The 14,160-nt window shown below is 57.8% G+C and overlaps 1 protein-coding gene across 1 annotated transcript in view; it reads right to left on the reverse strand.

Annotated features, from left to right (window-relative positions):
- Positions 1-816: 816 nt before the first annotated feature.
- Positions 817-14,160, reverse strand: part of NATD1 (N-acetyltransferase domain containing 1) — a 39,896-nt gene continuing 26,552 nt past the window's right edge. The window contains exons 4-5 of the mRNA XM_003912470.5: positions 5,993-6,111; positions 817-5,333 (exon numbers count right to left, since the gene is read on the reverse strand). Of these exons, the coding sequence (XP_003912519.2) occupies positions 5,217-5,333; positions 5,993-6,111 (236 nt within the window). The 3' untranslated portion in view covers positions 817-5,216. The remainder of the gene's footprint in view (positions 5,334-5,992; positions 6,112-14,160) is intronic.

Below are 14,160 nucleotides of genomic sequence, written 5' to 3' on the forward strand. Positions count from 1 at the left end.
GCCAGATCCCTTCCCTCCTCTGATCACAGAGAGGCTGGAAGCCTGCAAACTACATTTGCTAGAGCCCTTACCAGTGGCCTTCCAGTTTGTTCCCACTGGTAGGAAGCACTGATCAATCAGAAGGCAGTAAAGTTCCTGGATCTGGGGGGTTTTTTAGTGCTGGCAACAGCAGCAGTCATCAGCAGGCATGCACACCTGGGTCTTGTTCAGCCAGCAAGGTTCTACCAGGAGCACCCTCAGCAGGCCCTGTGATCCCCAGGCACTTCTGGGTGACACCTGTTCCTCCAGCCTCCATGTAAAAGCAGCTTCCTGCACTTTTCCTGCACTTACCAATATATTTGGGCAATCTCACCTTTTCACTCTCACTCTTCTCATTTTTCCATCAGTTTTCATAACCAGTCCCCTGCATTAAATCCACTCTGAAGCGCCTGGGCAATTTCCATTTTCCTGACTCTTCACTGACTGATAATGTCCTTGGTAGCAGAAATGACTTCCTAGAAATAGACCCTTAATGCTGGAAATCGGGGATTGGTTATCTGCCTGGATTGGGCTGGAACACAGTAATGACCTCACTGTCAGAGGGGATGTGGTACCCTGGAAAGTCACAGCATTCAGTGACAAAACTAGTCCTTAAAACATCACCTATTTTAAGCACCTGGGGTGAAGCGTCTCTTGAAGGCAAAGCTTGAGAGACCAAATGGCTGAAGCCCTTCATGTCACGGGGACAGCTGGAGAGACGGTTGGCTTCTGACTACACTGGAGGCAGCAGAAGTGATAAACCCAACTCTTGGGTTTGATAGAAAAACAGACAGCATCTTGGATAACCAGAAAAGAATCTCTTTAATATCTTGTAGCCATAAGACTGATACAACTGAAAACCCTAAATTTGATCCTGCAGGTTGCAGTTACAACACAAGTTGAATTCACAGCCTTGCCGGAACTCTTATGTAAAATTTAGGGCATTGGATCTGGAAGGAGTGGGACCCTGAGAATCGTAAAGGGATATTTGGGTGGACTTGAGCAAATCCAAGAACCCTGAACTCAGGAAGAGCAGTGTGAGTGTATGGTCAGGGGCTCCGTGAATATTCCTGCCTACAACCCCAGCCTCACAGGCGATTCAGCCTTCTCCATACCAGCCCAGCACTGGTTAGCCGCTCACCTTATGGCTCGAGGCAGGACCCTTTGCAGGCTTGCAGCTGAGTGGGAAGTTGCTGGAAGTTTTATGTTTATTGCTTTCAAGGCCATGTCACCACAAGCAGACATAAGACCTTGTATCACACAAGCTCGATGCCACCAAGAGGACGGGAGCTGGGTTGAATCCTGAGCCCTTCAAGTAGCATGGGCTTTGGCTTGTGACCCCTGATTGAGTTTCAGTCTCATCTATCAAATAGGCCTAATAATAGGCACGTCACGGGACTGCTGTGAAAACAAAGTGGAATAAGATTGCAACGGGGCCGGGTGAGGTGGCTCACACCTGTAATCCCAACACTTTGGGAGGCCAAGGCGGGTGGATCATTTGAGGTCAGGGGTTCGAGACCAGCCTGGCCAACATGGTGAAACCCCGTCTCTACTAAAAATACAAAAATTAGCTGGGTGTGGTGGCACGCACCTGTAACCCCAGCTACTTGGGAAGCTGAGGCAGGAGAATCGCTTGAACCCGGGAGGTGGTGGTTGCAGTGAGCCAAGATCACACCACTGCACTCCAGCCTGGGCGACAGAGCGAGACTCCATCTCCAAAAAAAAAAAAAAAAAAAAAAAGATTGCAACGGGCCTGACACTTTCTCTTTCATTCTGAGTAGCCATGAAACCCTGAGTGGGAACTAGGAGAAATTGTCTTGCAGTCTGTTCCCTCCCTCAGCAGCTGGCATGGAATAAGATATGGCCCTGGGCCTGGTGCAAGATTTTCACTTGTTTTGTAAGCATTAGCCACAGCTTTCCTTGATGGGCATGTGTTGACATGAGGCTGGGCCTCACCTCCCTGCAGTGGACCAGAAATCCCAAAGGAGCGACTTCTTATGGCACAGCAGATCTCCTGCATGACATCGCTGCCCCTTCCTAGGAAACCCCACGAAGTCACTCTGCTTCATAGCTGGGCTGTGGCCTCGGGGCCTTTTGCACCTGGAGATGGCAGGGAACTGTGATGTGGGGGCTGGGCCAGCTGGAAAGGCAGAGCTGCCCAGACAGGGGTCTGGGGTCCTGAAGTCATTGTTATCCTGCGGGGAGACCTCAGCCAAGCCCCAGTGCCACTCAGGGTCTCGCTCTCCACACTGAAGGCTGGGCTGAGGACTGAGAAGAGAGGCCAGATACCAGGGAGGGAAGGCTGCCTCCCCCTTCCCACCTCAACCTCCCCAGCAGTTAAGGACAGGGCTGACCAGCAGGTTGCTGTGAGGGAGGTGACAGTGTGGGGACAGCACTGCAAGTCAGGCCACACCTTTTACGGAAACGTTCCTCTGAGACCTGTTGAGGAGCTTGGAGAATGAGGAAGGGGGCGGTCCCGGGGCCAGCTGGGTCCACACCCTGCCACGGGCCCTGAGGAGGGAAGGCACGAGTCACTGCCTATTTTGACTGGGCAAGAAAATAGAAACCCACAGGGTGAGGCGGGCAGGAAAGCAGCTCTGTGGGAGACCTGCAGGCCCCCGAGCATCCCCTGCCCCACTCTGGCTCTTGCCCAGATGCATAAACCGGCCCCATGTGGTGACATCCTTACCAAGGACTCCCAGGTGACCCGATGGGAGGGGTGAGGCTGGGCTGCCAGGCAGACAGGGTAGCACCAGACGGGATGAGCTGGGGGCTCCAGGGCACGGTGTCTGTGGCGACCTGACCTGGGGAGATGTGGTTATTGCTCTGCTGGAGACCTTGGGCCAGGTCCCACGAAGCCCTGCCTAGCCCCACCGGCGTGGGTTAGCGGTGATATAAGGCAGCCCGAGGCGAGGCCAGGTCATACCAGCGGGAGCTTGGATCAGGTCTCCTGAGAAAGCCCTAGCCTCGGTTCCTGGGCCCAGGGCCTCTGCGGGCCTCCACCACCCCAAGCCTCCTGGTTCAAGTATTGGTTGTGGGCTGGCCGGATGGAGAGTCACCTGCTAGAACACAGGGGGAGGAATCTTAGGTGAGCGTGGGAACAGGGTGGGGCCAGGCCCATTCCCTCCTGGCTCTCAAGGGCTTCCGGTGGGGGCCTCCTTGTACTGCCACTGCAAGGTGGGCTGGAGGCCACAGGGACACAGCCTCAGCTCACTGAGCTCCTGGGTGGTCATGATGGACTACGTGCTTGAACGTGGGGAGGGACGTGTGCATGGGAAGGGGGTGACCACAGGGAGGGGAAAGGAGGCCCCCAGCCCTGCTGCCCCGGGACAGTAAGGGGAAGGCCCAGGCCTGGCTGCCCATCCTCTGTGCCTACAACTTCCTCTTTCCTTAAATTCTGCCAGCAATGGGCCACCCCTAGCCCTGGAGGGGACCCGGAGCAGCTCGGCCCACCTCCTGCCTCCGACCTCTCACACAAGCCCTCTGCAAAAGGGCCAAATTCCTGGAGGCCAGGGCAGGAGCATCTGCCACAGGGCAAGGGGCAGGGATGTGGGGGGTGCTTGGGATGGTGACCCCTGCTGGTCCACGCTGTGACCCACAGCAGGGGTTTCGAGGAGACTCTGGGGCTCCAGGACCCCCATCGGCAGGATGCCAGGCCTCCCTGCACATGCAGGTCTCCATGGTCCTGTGTCCAGGCAGGAAGACCCCTGAGCTGCTGTGGCTGGAGAAGGAATGCGGGGGGTCTCGGTGCCAAGACTGGGGATAGCAAGGAGGTGAGTGGAAAATGCAACCATAGGCCAGCCAGCGCCTGCGCATGGAGTCAAAGGGAGGAGTCACCATGGCAACCACCGCCGCTGCACCGGGGGAGTCGACCTCTCCCTGTACTGCCCAGAGCCCAGCCTGACACCCCCCGAAGCCTGGTGGGAATGCATCACTCCCAAGGGATGTGGTGTTGACTAACCAATGTCTCAGCCCTAAAGGGCCCCTGGCTCCAGGGTCACCCTCCAGCTTTACAGAGGAGCAGGGACGAATCTGACCCTTGTTAGAGTTGACACAAGAGGGCAGGACCTGAGCCAGCCCCAGGGGAAGCCAGCATGCCCGGGAAAGGCTGGTCCCACCAAAGTGTGCTGGTGTGTCTCCCGGACTGCACCCAGGAAGGCTGGGTTGGGGAGGAGCCCAGGGCCGGATGGGCAGCAGAGTGTATCCAGCTTAGCCAGCCCAAAAGAGGACACTGATGTCTGGCAGCAGCACAGAAACCCCTGTGCCTGATGTTTCTTCCTCTTGGATGCTGACGGCAGTTTTTGGAGAACAGTCAGCCTCTCTCCCACCCCAGCTCCAAGGCATCTTCTCGGAGAAGGCTCAGGCAGGTGGCCAAGGCCAGCAAGGGGCGGGCCTGCAGCTGCTCAGGGCCCCTTGGAGCTGCTCCCAGCAGACAGGGGTATAGGGGACAGCAGCCCAGGGGGATGGGGTCTTGGTTTCCTGCAGAACCTACACGAGAGGCCAAAAAAAAGGTGGGGGTACCAAGGAGAGGAAAACACCCACGGCACCCACCACCAGCCCGCCTGTAGACCACATCCTGTGTGTTCACATGTGTGAACCGCACGTGCAATTGAGCCTGGCCAGTGCTCAGTCCTTCACTCTCCTGGTTTCTGGCAGTGAGAGCTGCTCCCTTCCAGGGCCCTGCCTGTACTGGGGATGGGGGTCTGAGAAAGGGGCAGCGCTGGTGGCAGGTGGGGTCTGGCGCTGCCACCCTCAGAAGCTGGCACACGAGGTTTCTTATTGCTCCTCTTGGCTCTGGGGCACACCTTCCTAATTTCCAGAAAGGACACGGGCCCAGGAGAGGTGGCAGCAGGGGTCCCGCACTGGCCCTCCTGCTGATCTCCACGTGGAACCCGGCGGGCGGGATGCAGGCTGGCTCTAGCCCCTAGTGCAGCCCACAGGCCTCCCACGAAGCTGCTGGTCTCTGCAGAAAGGGAGCTGCAGGGACTACCCGGCCTCCTTGCCACCTCAGTTACCGGGTCACCGCCCATCATTGGTCAGCGGCCTCCAGGGATCTGGACGTGGAGCACAGATAAGTGTCCTTACAAAAATAACTCTGAGTCTGTTCCCAGTGGGACCAGGTTCCTGAGAGCACGTAGGGCCGGGCAAAGGCCACGTGGAAGAGTCCGGCAGGGAGCGCTCCCGCCTGCAGGCCAGGGTTACGGCTGCAGGCGCTCCAGGTACTGCGGCAGGGGGTTCTCCTTGACGTACTTCTGGATGTACCAGCAGGTGAGATGGGCCTTCAGGTCCTCCTCCACCACGAAGTCCAGGGCGGCCTGGGAGCCGGGCAGAGAGGAGAGTGGTCAGGGCCTGCAGCCGGCACCAGAAAGGTGGCATCATCTGCTCCCTCCCCAGGCCCCGGCTCCCTGGCCACCCACTTTGCCCTGCTCAGTAATTCTCTTGCTTCAGCATCACCTGGGATGATCCCCACAGACTGGTCCAGTACACAAGGAAAAAACATATCACCTCTCCCCAGGGAGGTACAAGCCCCCATGCCCCAGGCAGCACGGAGGGCAAAGGTTGCCTGCAATTCTCCTGGCGGGGTGGGGGTGGAGGAGGGAAGCCTGCCGAGGGCCCAGCTAAGTCCCAGCAGCAGCCCTCAGGGCCTGCTTTGCTCTGGCTGTAACTCCCTTCCCCAAGCCCAAACCTCTCTCCAGACAGCCTGGGATTTGGGATTCCCTGAGGATGAAGGGGCTGGGGGCAGGAATGGGGCTCCCACGAAGCACCTGCCACACAGGAGGTGTGTAAGGATCCTGGAGGCTCAGCCACGCCAGGGTCTTGAACAGGAGCCTGGGCCCAGAAAGGCTGCCACCGGCCCGGAGAGGATCCAGGGCCAAGAAGCAGGCTGAACTGGCCACCAGGGCCACCGTCTCCTCTGAGGGAGGGTGGCAGCCCCCACGTCCCCGCTCCCGCCTGGCCCTGCCGCCTGCCCTACCTTGGCGAGGTGCTTGGCGATGCCGCGCCCACGGTAGGCATCTGGGACCTCGGTGTGCTGCAGGTCCACGATCCGCTTGCCCACGTACTCATAGAGCAGGACGGCCCGGTCATGACATCCTGGGGGTTGTGGAGACAAGTAAGCCTATGCTGACTCCCATCCCAGTGGACTCAGGTGCAGAGGCTGGGGTGGAGGGACAGGCATTGGGGGCCATTCAACTGCTACAGCTAAATCCTGAATAACCTCTCGGCGCCTCAGTCCCCTCATCCATAAAGTGGGGATACAATAAAATGTCCTTCATAGGGTGGTTTGGAGAATTAAATGAGGTAACCTCTGTGACATGCTTACAGTAGTGCTTAGAACACCTGAACCTCTGCTACTACGTCAGTCTTAGCATCCCAGAGCCCTACCACCCCTTCTGTAGCCCTGCTCTCTGCATCCCCACCCCACCACACCCCCGGATCTGGCCCCAGGACCCAGCATGGGACACAGAACAGGGCTCGGCAAATCTGCGACGAAGGCAGAGCATGAAGAGACAAGAGAGGCAGCGCTGTGCCACGCATCACGACCACCTGCTGGACCCTGACCGAGATGCAGCAGGCAAGATCAGAGGCCCGTGGCAGAGTCCATGACGCTGGACACGGGAGACAGTAACAAATGCGTCTTCACACTCCACCAGGCCTGCCAGGCCTGGAGCTCACCAGTCCACCCCAAACTCCTGCTGGGCAAACAATGAACTGAAGTTTTTCCTAACCACAGTTTTCAGTGTCTCATCGGTTTGCCTGTCCACCTAGCCATGCATCCATCGACCCACCCATCCACTTATCCATCCACCAAATGTTTCCTGAGCCCCAGGTACTGTTTCAGATGCTGGGAATATAGCAGCAAACAAGCCAGACAAGGAGTCCTACCCCCATGAAACCGAAACGGGAGAAAGAATAAACATGAAAAGCAAGTGGATGTGTAGGATGCCAGGGAATGGGGGCAGGTGAAGACAGGAAGGAAAGGGTACCAGCCATTCTGAGGGAACAGTGTTCTGGGCAGAGGGAACAGCCAGTGCAAAGGCTCTGAGGCGGGAGTGGGCCTGAATGAGGAGCAGCTGGAGTGGGGTGGGTGAGGGGAAGGGAAGAGATGGGGGCAGGGAGGTGATAGGGCAGGTCCTGCAGAGCCTCCTAAGCCTTCTGAGCTGGGCGCCACTGGAAGCCCCTCAGCAAAGGGACGGATGCGATTCACGGATTCTGCTGCCACTGTGGGGAGAACGGATGGGGAGCAGGGGTAGGGAGCCCAGAGGGTGAAGACGGAACACAGACCAGGGCGGGGGCAGTGTGGCTGTGCAGAGCAGTGTTTTGACTGGATGGTATCTGAAAGTGTAGCCAGCAGGATTTACTGATGGCTCGGATGTGGTCGAGCAGGGAAAGGGGAGCCTAGGACAACACTGAGGTTTCTAGTTTCAGGGAGCGCCAAGTGTGTGAATGAAATAAACAAGCTGGGAGGGGGCCGTCAGGGAGGCCCCTCCAATGGAGGGGAAGTCACCGTGCCCAGCTCAGTGGCCCTCCGTCTCTCCTTTGATTCTCCCCAAAGCCTCTGAGTTGAGAGGGGAGTGCCGGGAAGGTGGTGCAGGGGCATGGCCAGGGCAAAGGTTCCAAGGTGGGAGACTCAACACGCTGGCACTAAAAGAAGACATTCATCGCCACGTGTCTTTCTCCACTCTTTAAAAGCACGCTGTGTTTCACGTGCTTTAACTTCAAAGCCCCAGAGAATCTGCCCCTAAAGCCTGCGCTGGGCGACACGAGGGGAAGGCTGACGGGCCAAGAGGTCCAACCACTAGTCCAGGGCCACCGGAACCGGGGCCAACGGCAGCAAGGAGGCTTTCTGGCCCTTGGTCTCTCCTTTGATTCTCCCCAAAGCCTCAGGAGATGGCTACAATTCATCTCCCCATTTCCAGAGGCGGAACTACTGAGATCCAGGGATCCAAGTCACACAGCAGGCCGAGATGACGCTGGAGCCCAGGCCCGCAGGTCCTGAGCCACAGCCATTCTTTCTGCTCCACCAACACACCTGCTACTTCCTGCACCCGCCATCGCCTAGGCATTTCCCTCTGACCGATGCCCTTTCCCCGTTCCTGCCAGGCCCAGCTGAGGGTTCCCCAGCCCCACTCCCCTCATGCCTGCAGCCCCGCCCCCGCACCGGCCCTGCTGCCTCCGCCTTGTGGGCCTGACTGTCCTTCTATGGACTGTGCCTGCCACCCTGGCCAAGGCCCAGCTGTGGCCACTGCCGCCTGTCCTGGCTGCACAGCAAGGGATGTGGTTCTTGGCTCCCCACCTGCTGGGGTTAATTCAACTCACCCAGGACAGGCGAGCAGAGAGAGGAGGCTATTTTGAGACTGACCCAGTCACCAAGGGAGCTGCCTACCTAACCTGGCCATGTAATGACCCCAGGCTCATTAAGGGCCTACTATGTTCCAGCCGTGTTTGGGCTGCAGGGCAGGCAGCAGTGAACAAAACTGATGGAACTCTTCCTCATGGATCTTACCTACTGAGGAAGACACATAATAAGTGGGGCTATAACTCATAAATAATACAGGGCCGCACGTGGCTCATGCCTGTAATCCCAGCACCTCCAGGAGTAGAGGAGGCAGGAGGATCAGCCTGAGCCCAGGAGCTGAGACTAACCTGGGCAAATATGATGACTCCAGTCTCTACAAAATAAAATAAGGCCGGGCGCTGTGGCCTGCCTCCCAATCCTGTGCATTCTTTGGGGAGGCCTCTAGACGGGCGGTGGATCACAAGGTCAGGAGATCAGACTATCCTACAATACGGTGGAAACCTCGCCTCTACTTTAAAATATAAAATCTCTTAGGCTGGGCCATGCATGCGGGCGCTTCTGCAGTCCTGTAGCCACTCGAGGCTGAGGCAGGAGAACATGAACCCGGGAGGCGGAGCTTGCAGTGAGCTGAGATCCGCCACTGCACCCCAGCCTGTGACAGGAGTGAGACCAACTCAAAAAAAAAAAAAAAATAAAAATAAAATAAAATCATTGTAGTACAGTGACCCACTCCTATAATCCCACTTTTGAGGCTGGAGCATGGCTGGATCACCTGGAGGTCAGGAGTCTGAGGACCAGCCTGGCCAACGGGTGGTGCCTCCATCTCTACTAAAGATACAGAAATTAATGGGTGTGGTAGCTGGTACTTGTAATCCCAGCTACTCTGGCTTCGAGGCAGGAGAATTTGAACCCGGGAAGCTGAGACTGCAGGAGCCGCAGACCTCCGACCATCGTGACTCCAGCCTGGCAAATAAGAGCAAAACTCCATCCTTAAAAGGGAAGGAGCACAGTATTGCCACCATGGTCCGCGCTTTGGCCTGGGGAGGCCACTGTCGGAGTGATCACCGGAGTCTGCGAGCCTAAAATGCAGTGAGCATCAGACCACCGCACTCCAGCCTGGGTGAGAATGAGACCCTGTCTCTAAATACATACATACATACATCACAGGTGATAAGCTGACAGGTGCCAAGGATCACTACACAGCAGAGGAGGGGTGGGTGGGGAGGGGCAGGGCTGCCACTGTAAAGAGGGCATACAGGGACCCCAAAGGAGATGTGGGGTATGAGCCATCCACTGGCGAGAACAGCATGTGCAAAGGCCCTGGGATAGGAGGTTGAAGGAAGAGCAAGGAGGCCAGAGTGGCTGGGCCCAAACAAGCCGGGGGTGAGGGTTGGGAAGCCAAGTCAGAGATCCTGGGGCCAGACCACACAGAGCCCTGCAAGCCACCAAAAAGAGCTCAGCTTTTGCTCCAGCACAGTCCCTGCAGAGCAGGGAGGTGGACACCAGAAGCCTGGCAAGCTCATTTCTGCTCCTCTGTGCACGTCTTGCGTCAGCGTTTCTGGAGTAGCCACCTGGGCCATGGATGGGCCTGACCCTGGGAGGCCTCTGCTTCCCACTGGCCCTCAGTGATCGCACAGCTCAGCCACTACCATATTCCAGGCACCCAGCTCAGGGTAGACACCCAAGAAATATTTGTCCAACTAAAACAACTGCTGTTCTGTCTCTGCCAGACACACACTAGGGCCTTGCGGCAGACCTGTGGACAACTGGCTGGACCAGCGTGCCGGCCTTCCCACAGCCGGGCCCGCACCTCGGGCTGTGGCTCCCAGGAGACAGCAGGACAGGAACGGTGGTGGCCCAAGCGTGTGCAGCCCCAGGATGGGGCAGGCTTGTGCTCTGCTCTCTCCACACGACAATCCTCACAACCATCCCACTAAACAGGTAGGATTCTCACAGCCCCATGTACAGATGGGGAAACTGAGGCCCAGGAGGGAGGAGGGTGGTGGTGATCGTCCCGGGACAGGTGAGGTCTCTGGGGCCGAGAGGTGTCGGGACTGGCGTAGGATCACCTGGCAGAGTTGAGACTGGAACTGAGGGGCCTGCCCTGCCCTAGGCTTGCTCCTGTGGCTCCCAAGTGACAAGTACTAACCCCGTCTGTTCTAGTCTGAGGTCTGGAACTCTCGAGGCAGCTCTTAGAGCCTAGCCCAGATAAGGGCCTGGGGCCTGGGCCAGGCCCAGAGGCTGTGCCTGTGTCACTGTGAGATGAGACAGCAGGATCCACGGTGCCCAGAAATGAACGCGTGGCTGACAGTGCTGCCCTGGTGTCCTGCTCCCATCATGGGGGCTGCGGGCAGTCAGGGGAGGCCTCTGGACAGGTCATGTTTGGGCTCACCTGGAATGAGAATCAGGGAGGTGTGTGGAGTTGACTGGCGATAGGGCTGAGTCAAAGGAGGGTCTTCAGGCTGAAAGGGGAACAGAGGGCATCTGGGGTGGCCATAGTGGTGGTGGGGCTACATGTGAGGAAAAGATCAAGTTTAAATGGACACCCTACATGGGCCAGACCACATGGCAGTGGGTGGCGAGGAGCCGGGCTCCTGGGCGGCAACCTCGGAGCATCCGGCCAGGGCCTGAACCCCACCTTGGAGGGCCTTCAAAGGCCACCCAGTCACAAGTGTCTACACCCACAACACAGCCCACAAATGCAATACCGGTCCTCGCGCTCAACTCCTTGTCCTGCCCCAAACCTGTCTGGAGATCCCAGGAAAATGCCCAAGTCCCCAAAGCTTGACCAAGGTCCTTGGCTCCTCCTCGCCTTGCCTTTCTCATCTGACCTGACCCTCGGCAGGGCTGTGGACACAGCTTTCTAAACGTGCCTGGGGTCCAGCTGCCTCTCTGGCCACCCTGCTTTGGTGGCTGTTCCCCTGCCTGCCACCTTTCTGCCCAGGGCCTCCGGGAACCCTTCCTTCTCATTCCAGGTGAGCCCAAAGGTCACCTGCCCAGAAGCCTCCACTGGCTGCCCGCAGCCCCCATGATGGGACAGCAGGACACCAGGGTAGCACTGTCAGCCACGCTTTCATTTCTGGGCACCGTGGATCCTGCTGTCTCAGCTCACAGCGACATAGGCACGGTCTCTGGGCCTGGTCCGGGCCCCAGGCCCTTATCTGGGCTAGGCTCTAAGAGCTGCCTTGAGAGCTCCAGACCTCAGACTAGCACAGAGGGGGTCAGTACTTGTCACTTGGGAGCCACAGGAGCAAGCCTAGGGCAGGGCAGGGCCCTCAGTTCCAGTCTCAACTCTGCCAGGTGATCTTACGCCAGTCCCGACATCTCTCTGCCCCAGAGACCTCACCTGTCCCGGGACGATCACCACCACGCTCCTCCCTCCTGGGCATGAGAACCCCACCAGCATCATGTGGCTGGTCTGAGAAAAGTTAAAGCTACTCTGCTCGTGGGGGACCCGTCCCTGGGTCTCTGTACCCCCATGCTCTCTCTGCCCCTCCCCAACCTCAGGACCAAAGCGGGCCAGGAAATTGTCAGGGGAGGCGATCACAGAGAAAGACCAAAGCTTGCAGACAGGGGACAGGGGCAAGACCTCTGGGAGATGTGGAGTCTGCAGAAGGTATTGACCTCTGCTTTCTCCACTCGGCCCACACCCGCCCCGCAAAAAGAGCTGGCGGATCAAAATATATAGATGAGGACACTGAGGCAGACGGAGGCAGAGCCCAGGCTGCCGGAACGGTGGCCCTGGACAAGGACAAGCAGACACCCTGGCTGGCTTTTCCGGCACCTCTGTAAGTAGAGCCTGGATCAGAGAGGAGCCACATGTTGGTGGCTCATTGGTGGATTAGGCAGAGGGAGCTGTGAGCCTGGAGAGGCTCAGCCATAGGTCCCTCCCCTCCCCAGAGGACTCTGGTCTAGCCCAGCCCAACACAGCCAGGGGCCTCATACTGGGGCTGTGATCTGAGCACCTCCCAAGGCCTGGGGCTGTGGTCTCAGCTCCACTGCATCCAGGGGTGCTGAGGGAGGCCAGGGGCAGCAGCTGACTCTCTGGGGCCTCAGTCTTCCTCTCTGCAAAATGGGGGTTAGGGAGGATGCAGAAAGTTCCACGGTTCTGCAACCTTCAAGTGTCCCTTCCCTTGCAGCAAGTGGGACACATAGCCCTGCCTGTGAGGGAGAGGGAAGGCTGAGGAAGGGGCTGCCCAGGAGGTGGGGGGTCTCTTCCAGCTGTCTGCAACCTTCAGAAACCATCCTCAGATGAAGGCTAGGGGCTTGATTCTGGCTTAGCTGCCTACAGGCTGTGTGCTTTGGTTTCCCCATCTACGAAGTGATGACAAGCTTGCATTTCAGAACGGGGATGTGGGATCAGACAAGCCCGAGCTCAAGCCTTCCTCTCATCACCCAAAAGCAAGTCACAGCCATGCTTCTTTCCACATCTGTCCAGGATTTAGGCGTTTCTCCCACGCCTCGTGGCAGTGCCTGGACTAGTGAAGTAACCACCTCCCTGCTCTGTCCTGGTCCTCACAGTTTGCTCCCCTTAGAGCAGCAGCCAGAGGGAGCCAGGGCATCCCGTCTTTCTTCTGCTCAGGACCCTCCTAGGTGCCTCAGAGTCAAAGCCAAGTCCACGGGACAACGGCCTCCAGGCCCTGCACCACGTGCTCCCCATGACCCCTCGATCCATCCTGCACACACCAGGCATCGCAGGCACTGCAGAGCTTGGCTCTTGCTGTTCCCTCCACTTGAAACACTCTTCCCTCTTGTAGCTCTGTTTCTTGACTCCTTCGGGTCTTCACTGAAATGCCATCCTCCAGGGAGGGGCGTCCTGGACACAAGATTCTAAATAGCAGCCCTGCCCAACACAGCCTCACCTTTGCCCCCTGCACCTCTCATGAGAGCCCTTGTTTTCCAGGATACATTCAAACGGACTCTATGTCTTGTCCATTTCCCTCTCTGTCAGCCACACGAGACCCCAACACCTAAGAGTGCTTGGTACACGGTAGGCGCTCAACAAAATACTTACGGGGTGAATCACAGCTCCTCCACCTCTGTGGTGCAAGACTTGGGGCAAGTCTTTTCACTTCCCCATGTCTCAGTCTCCCCATCCGTATATGGGAAATGCAGTTTCCCCTCTCCCTGTGCTGTGCGGCTATGAAATAAAGAGACTCCAGGTGCACCGGGCCTCCTAGAACGCTGTTAAGTGCTTAATAAACGAAGCTGCTCAAACTTTTTCCCTCACTCAGAACCAGAGCTCGCAGGAAGAGAGATCGGCCTAGCTCTGCTATGTGGACAGCCTAGGAACACTTCCGCACCAGGCGCCTGGGGCTAGCTGACCCCTCAGCCTCAGTGTTTGTATCACTCAGTGGGCACAACAGCGCCAGCCTCCAGGCTTGCCTTACAGGTCGGGAATGATACCACGGCCTGTTGTCCTGATCAGCTCAGGGAGGCCTGGGTCCAGACTCAGACGACCCTTCTCTGGTCCCAAGACACACACACCCAAACCCAGTGCGGCCTGGAAGCCCAGAAAAGCCCCACCCTGAGCTGCACAGCCACTCCCTTGGGGGCCTCTGGCCTCCCTCTTCTCTCTCCCCTGGGCTTGTGGCTGGGGAGATCCCCAGCCACATCTGTGGTCAGCTATCTGGGCAGTAAGTTCCAGAAGGGGGTAAGTTTAGAAATATGGCTGGGCATGTACAGCCCTGACCACAGCCAGCTCTGGAGGGCTGTCCTTTGGCTGTACCCACTTGGAAGAGAAAAAAAAAAAAAAACCCCAATGTATCCCCTCTTCTTTCTATCTTTGAGGATAATGGGCCTCCCGAGCCCCCAAGGGAACCAGAGGCCGCTCTGGAACCTCA

Source organism: Papio anubis, chromosome 17 (genome assembly GCF_008728515.1).
Source record: "Papio anubis isolate 15944 chromosome 17, Panubis1.0, whole genome shotgun sequence".
Lineage (NCBI taxonomy): Eukaryota > Metazoa > Chordata > Mammalia > Primates > Cercopithecidae > Papio > Papio anubis.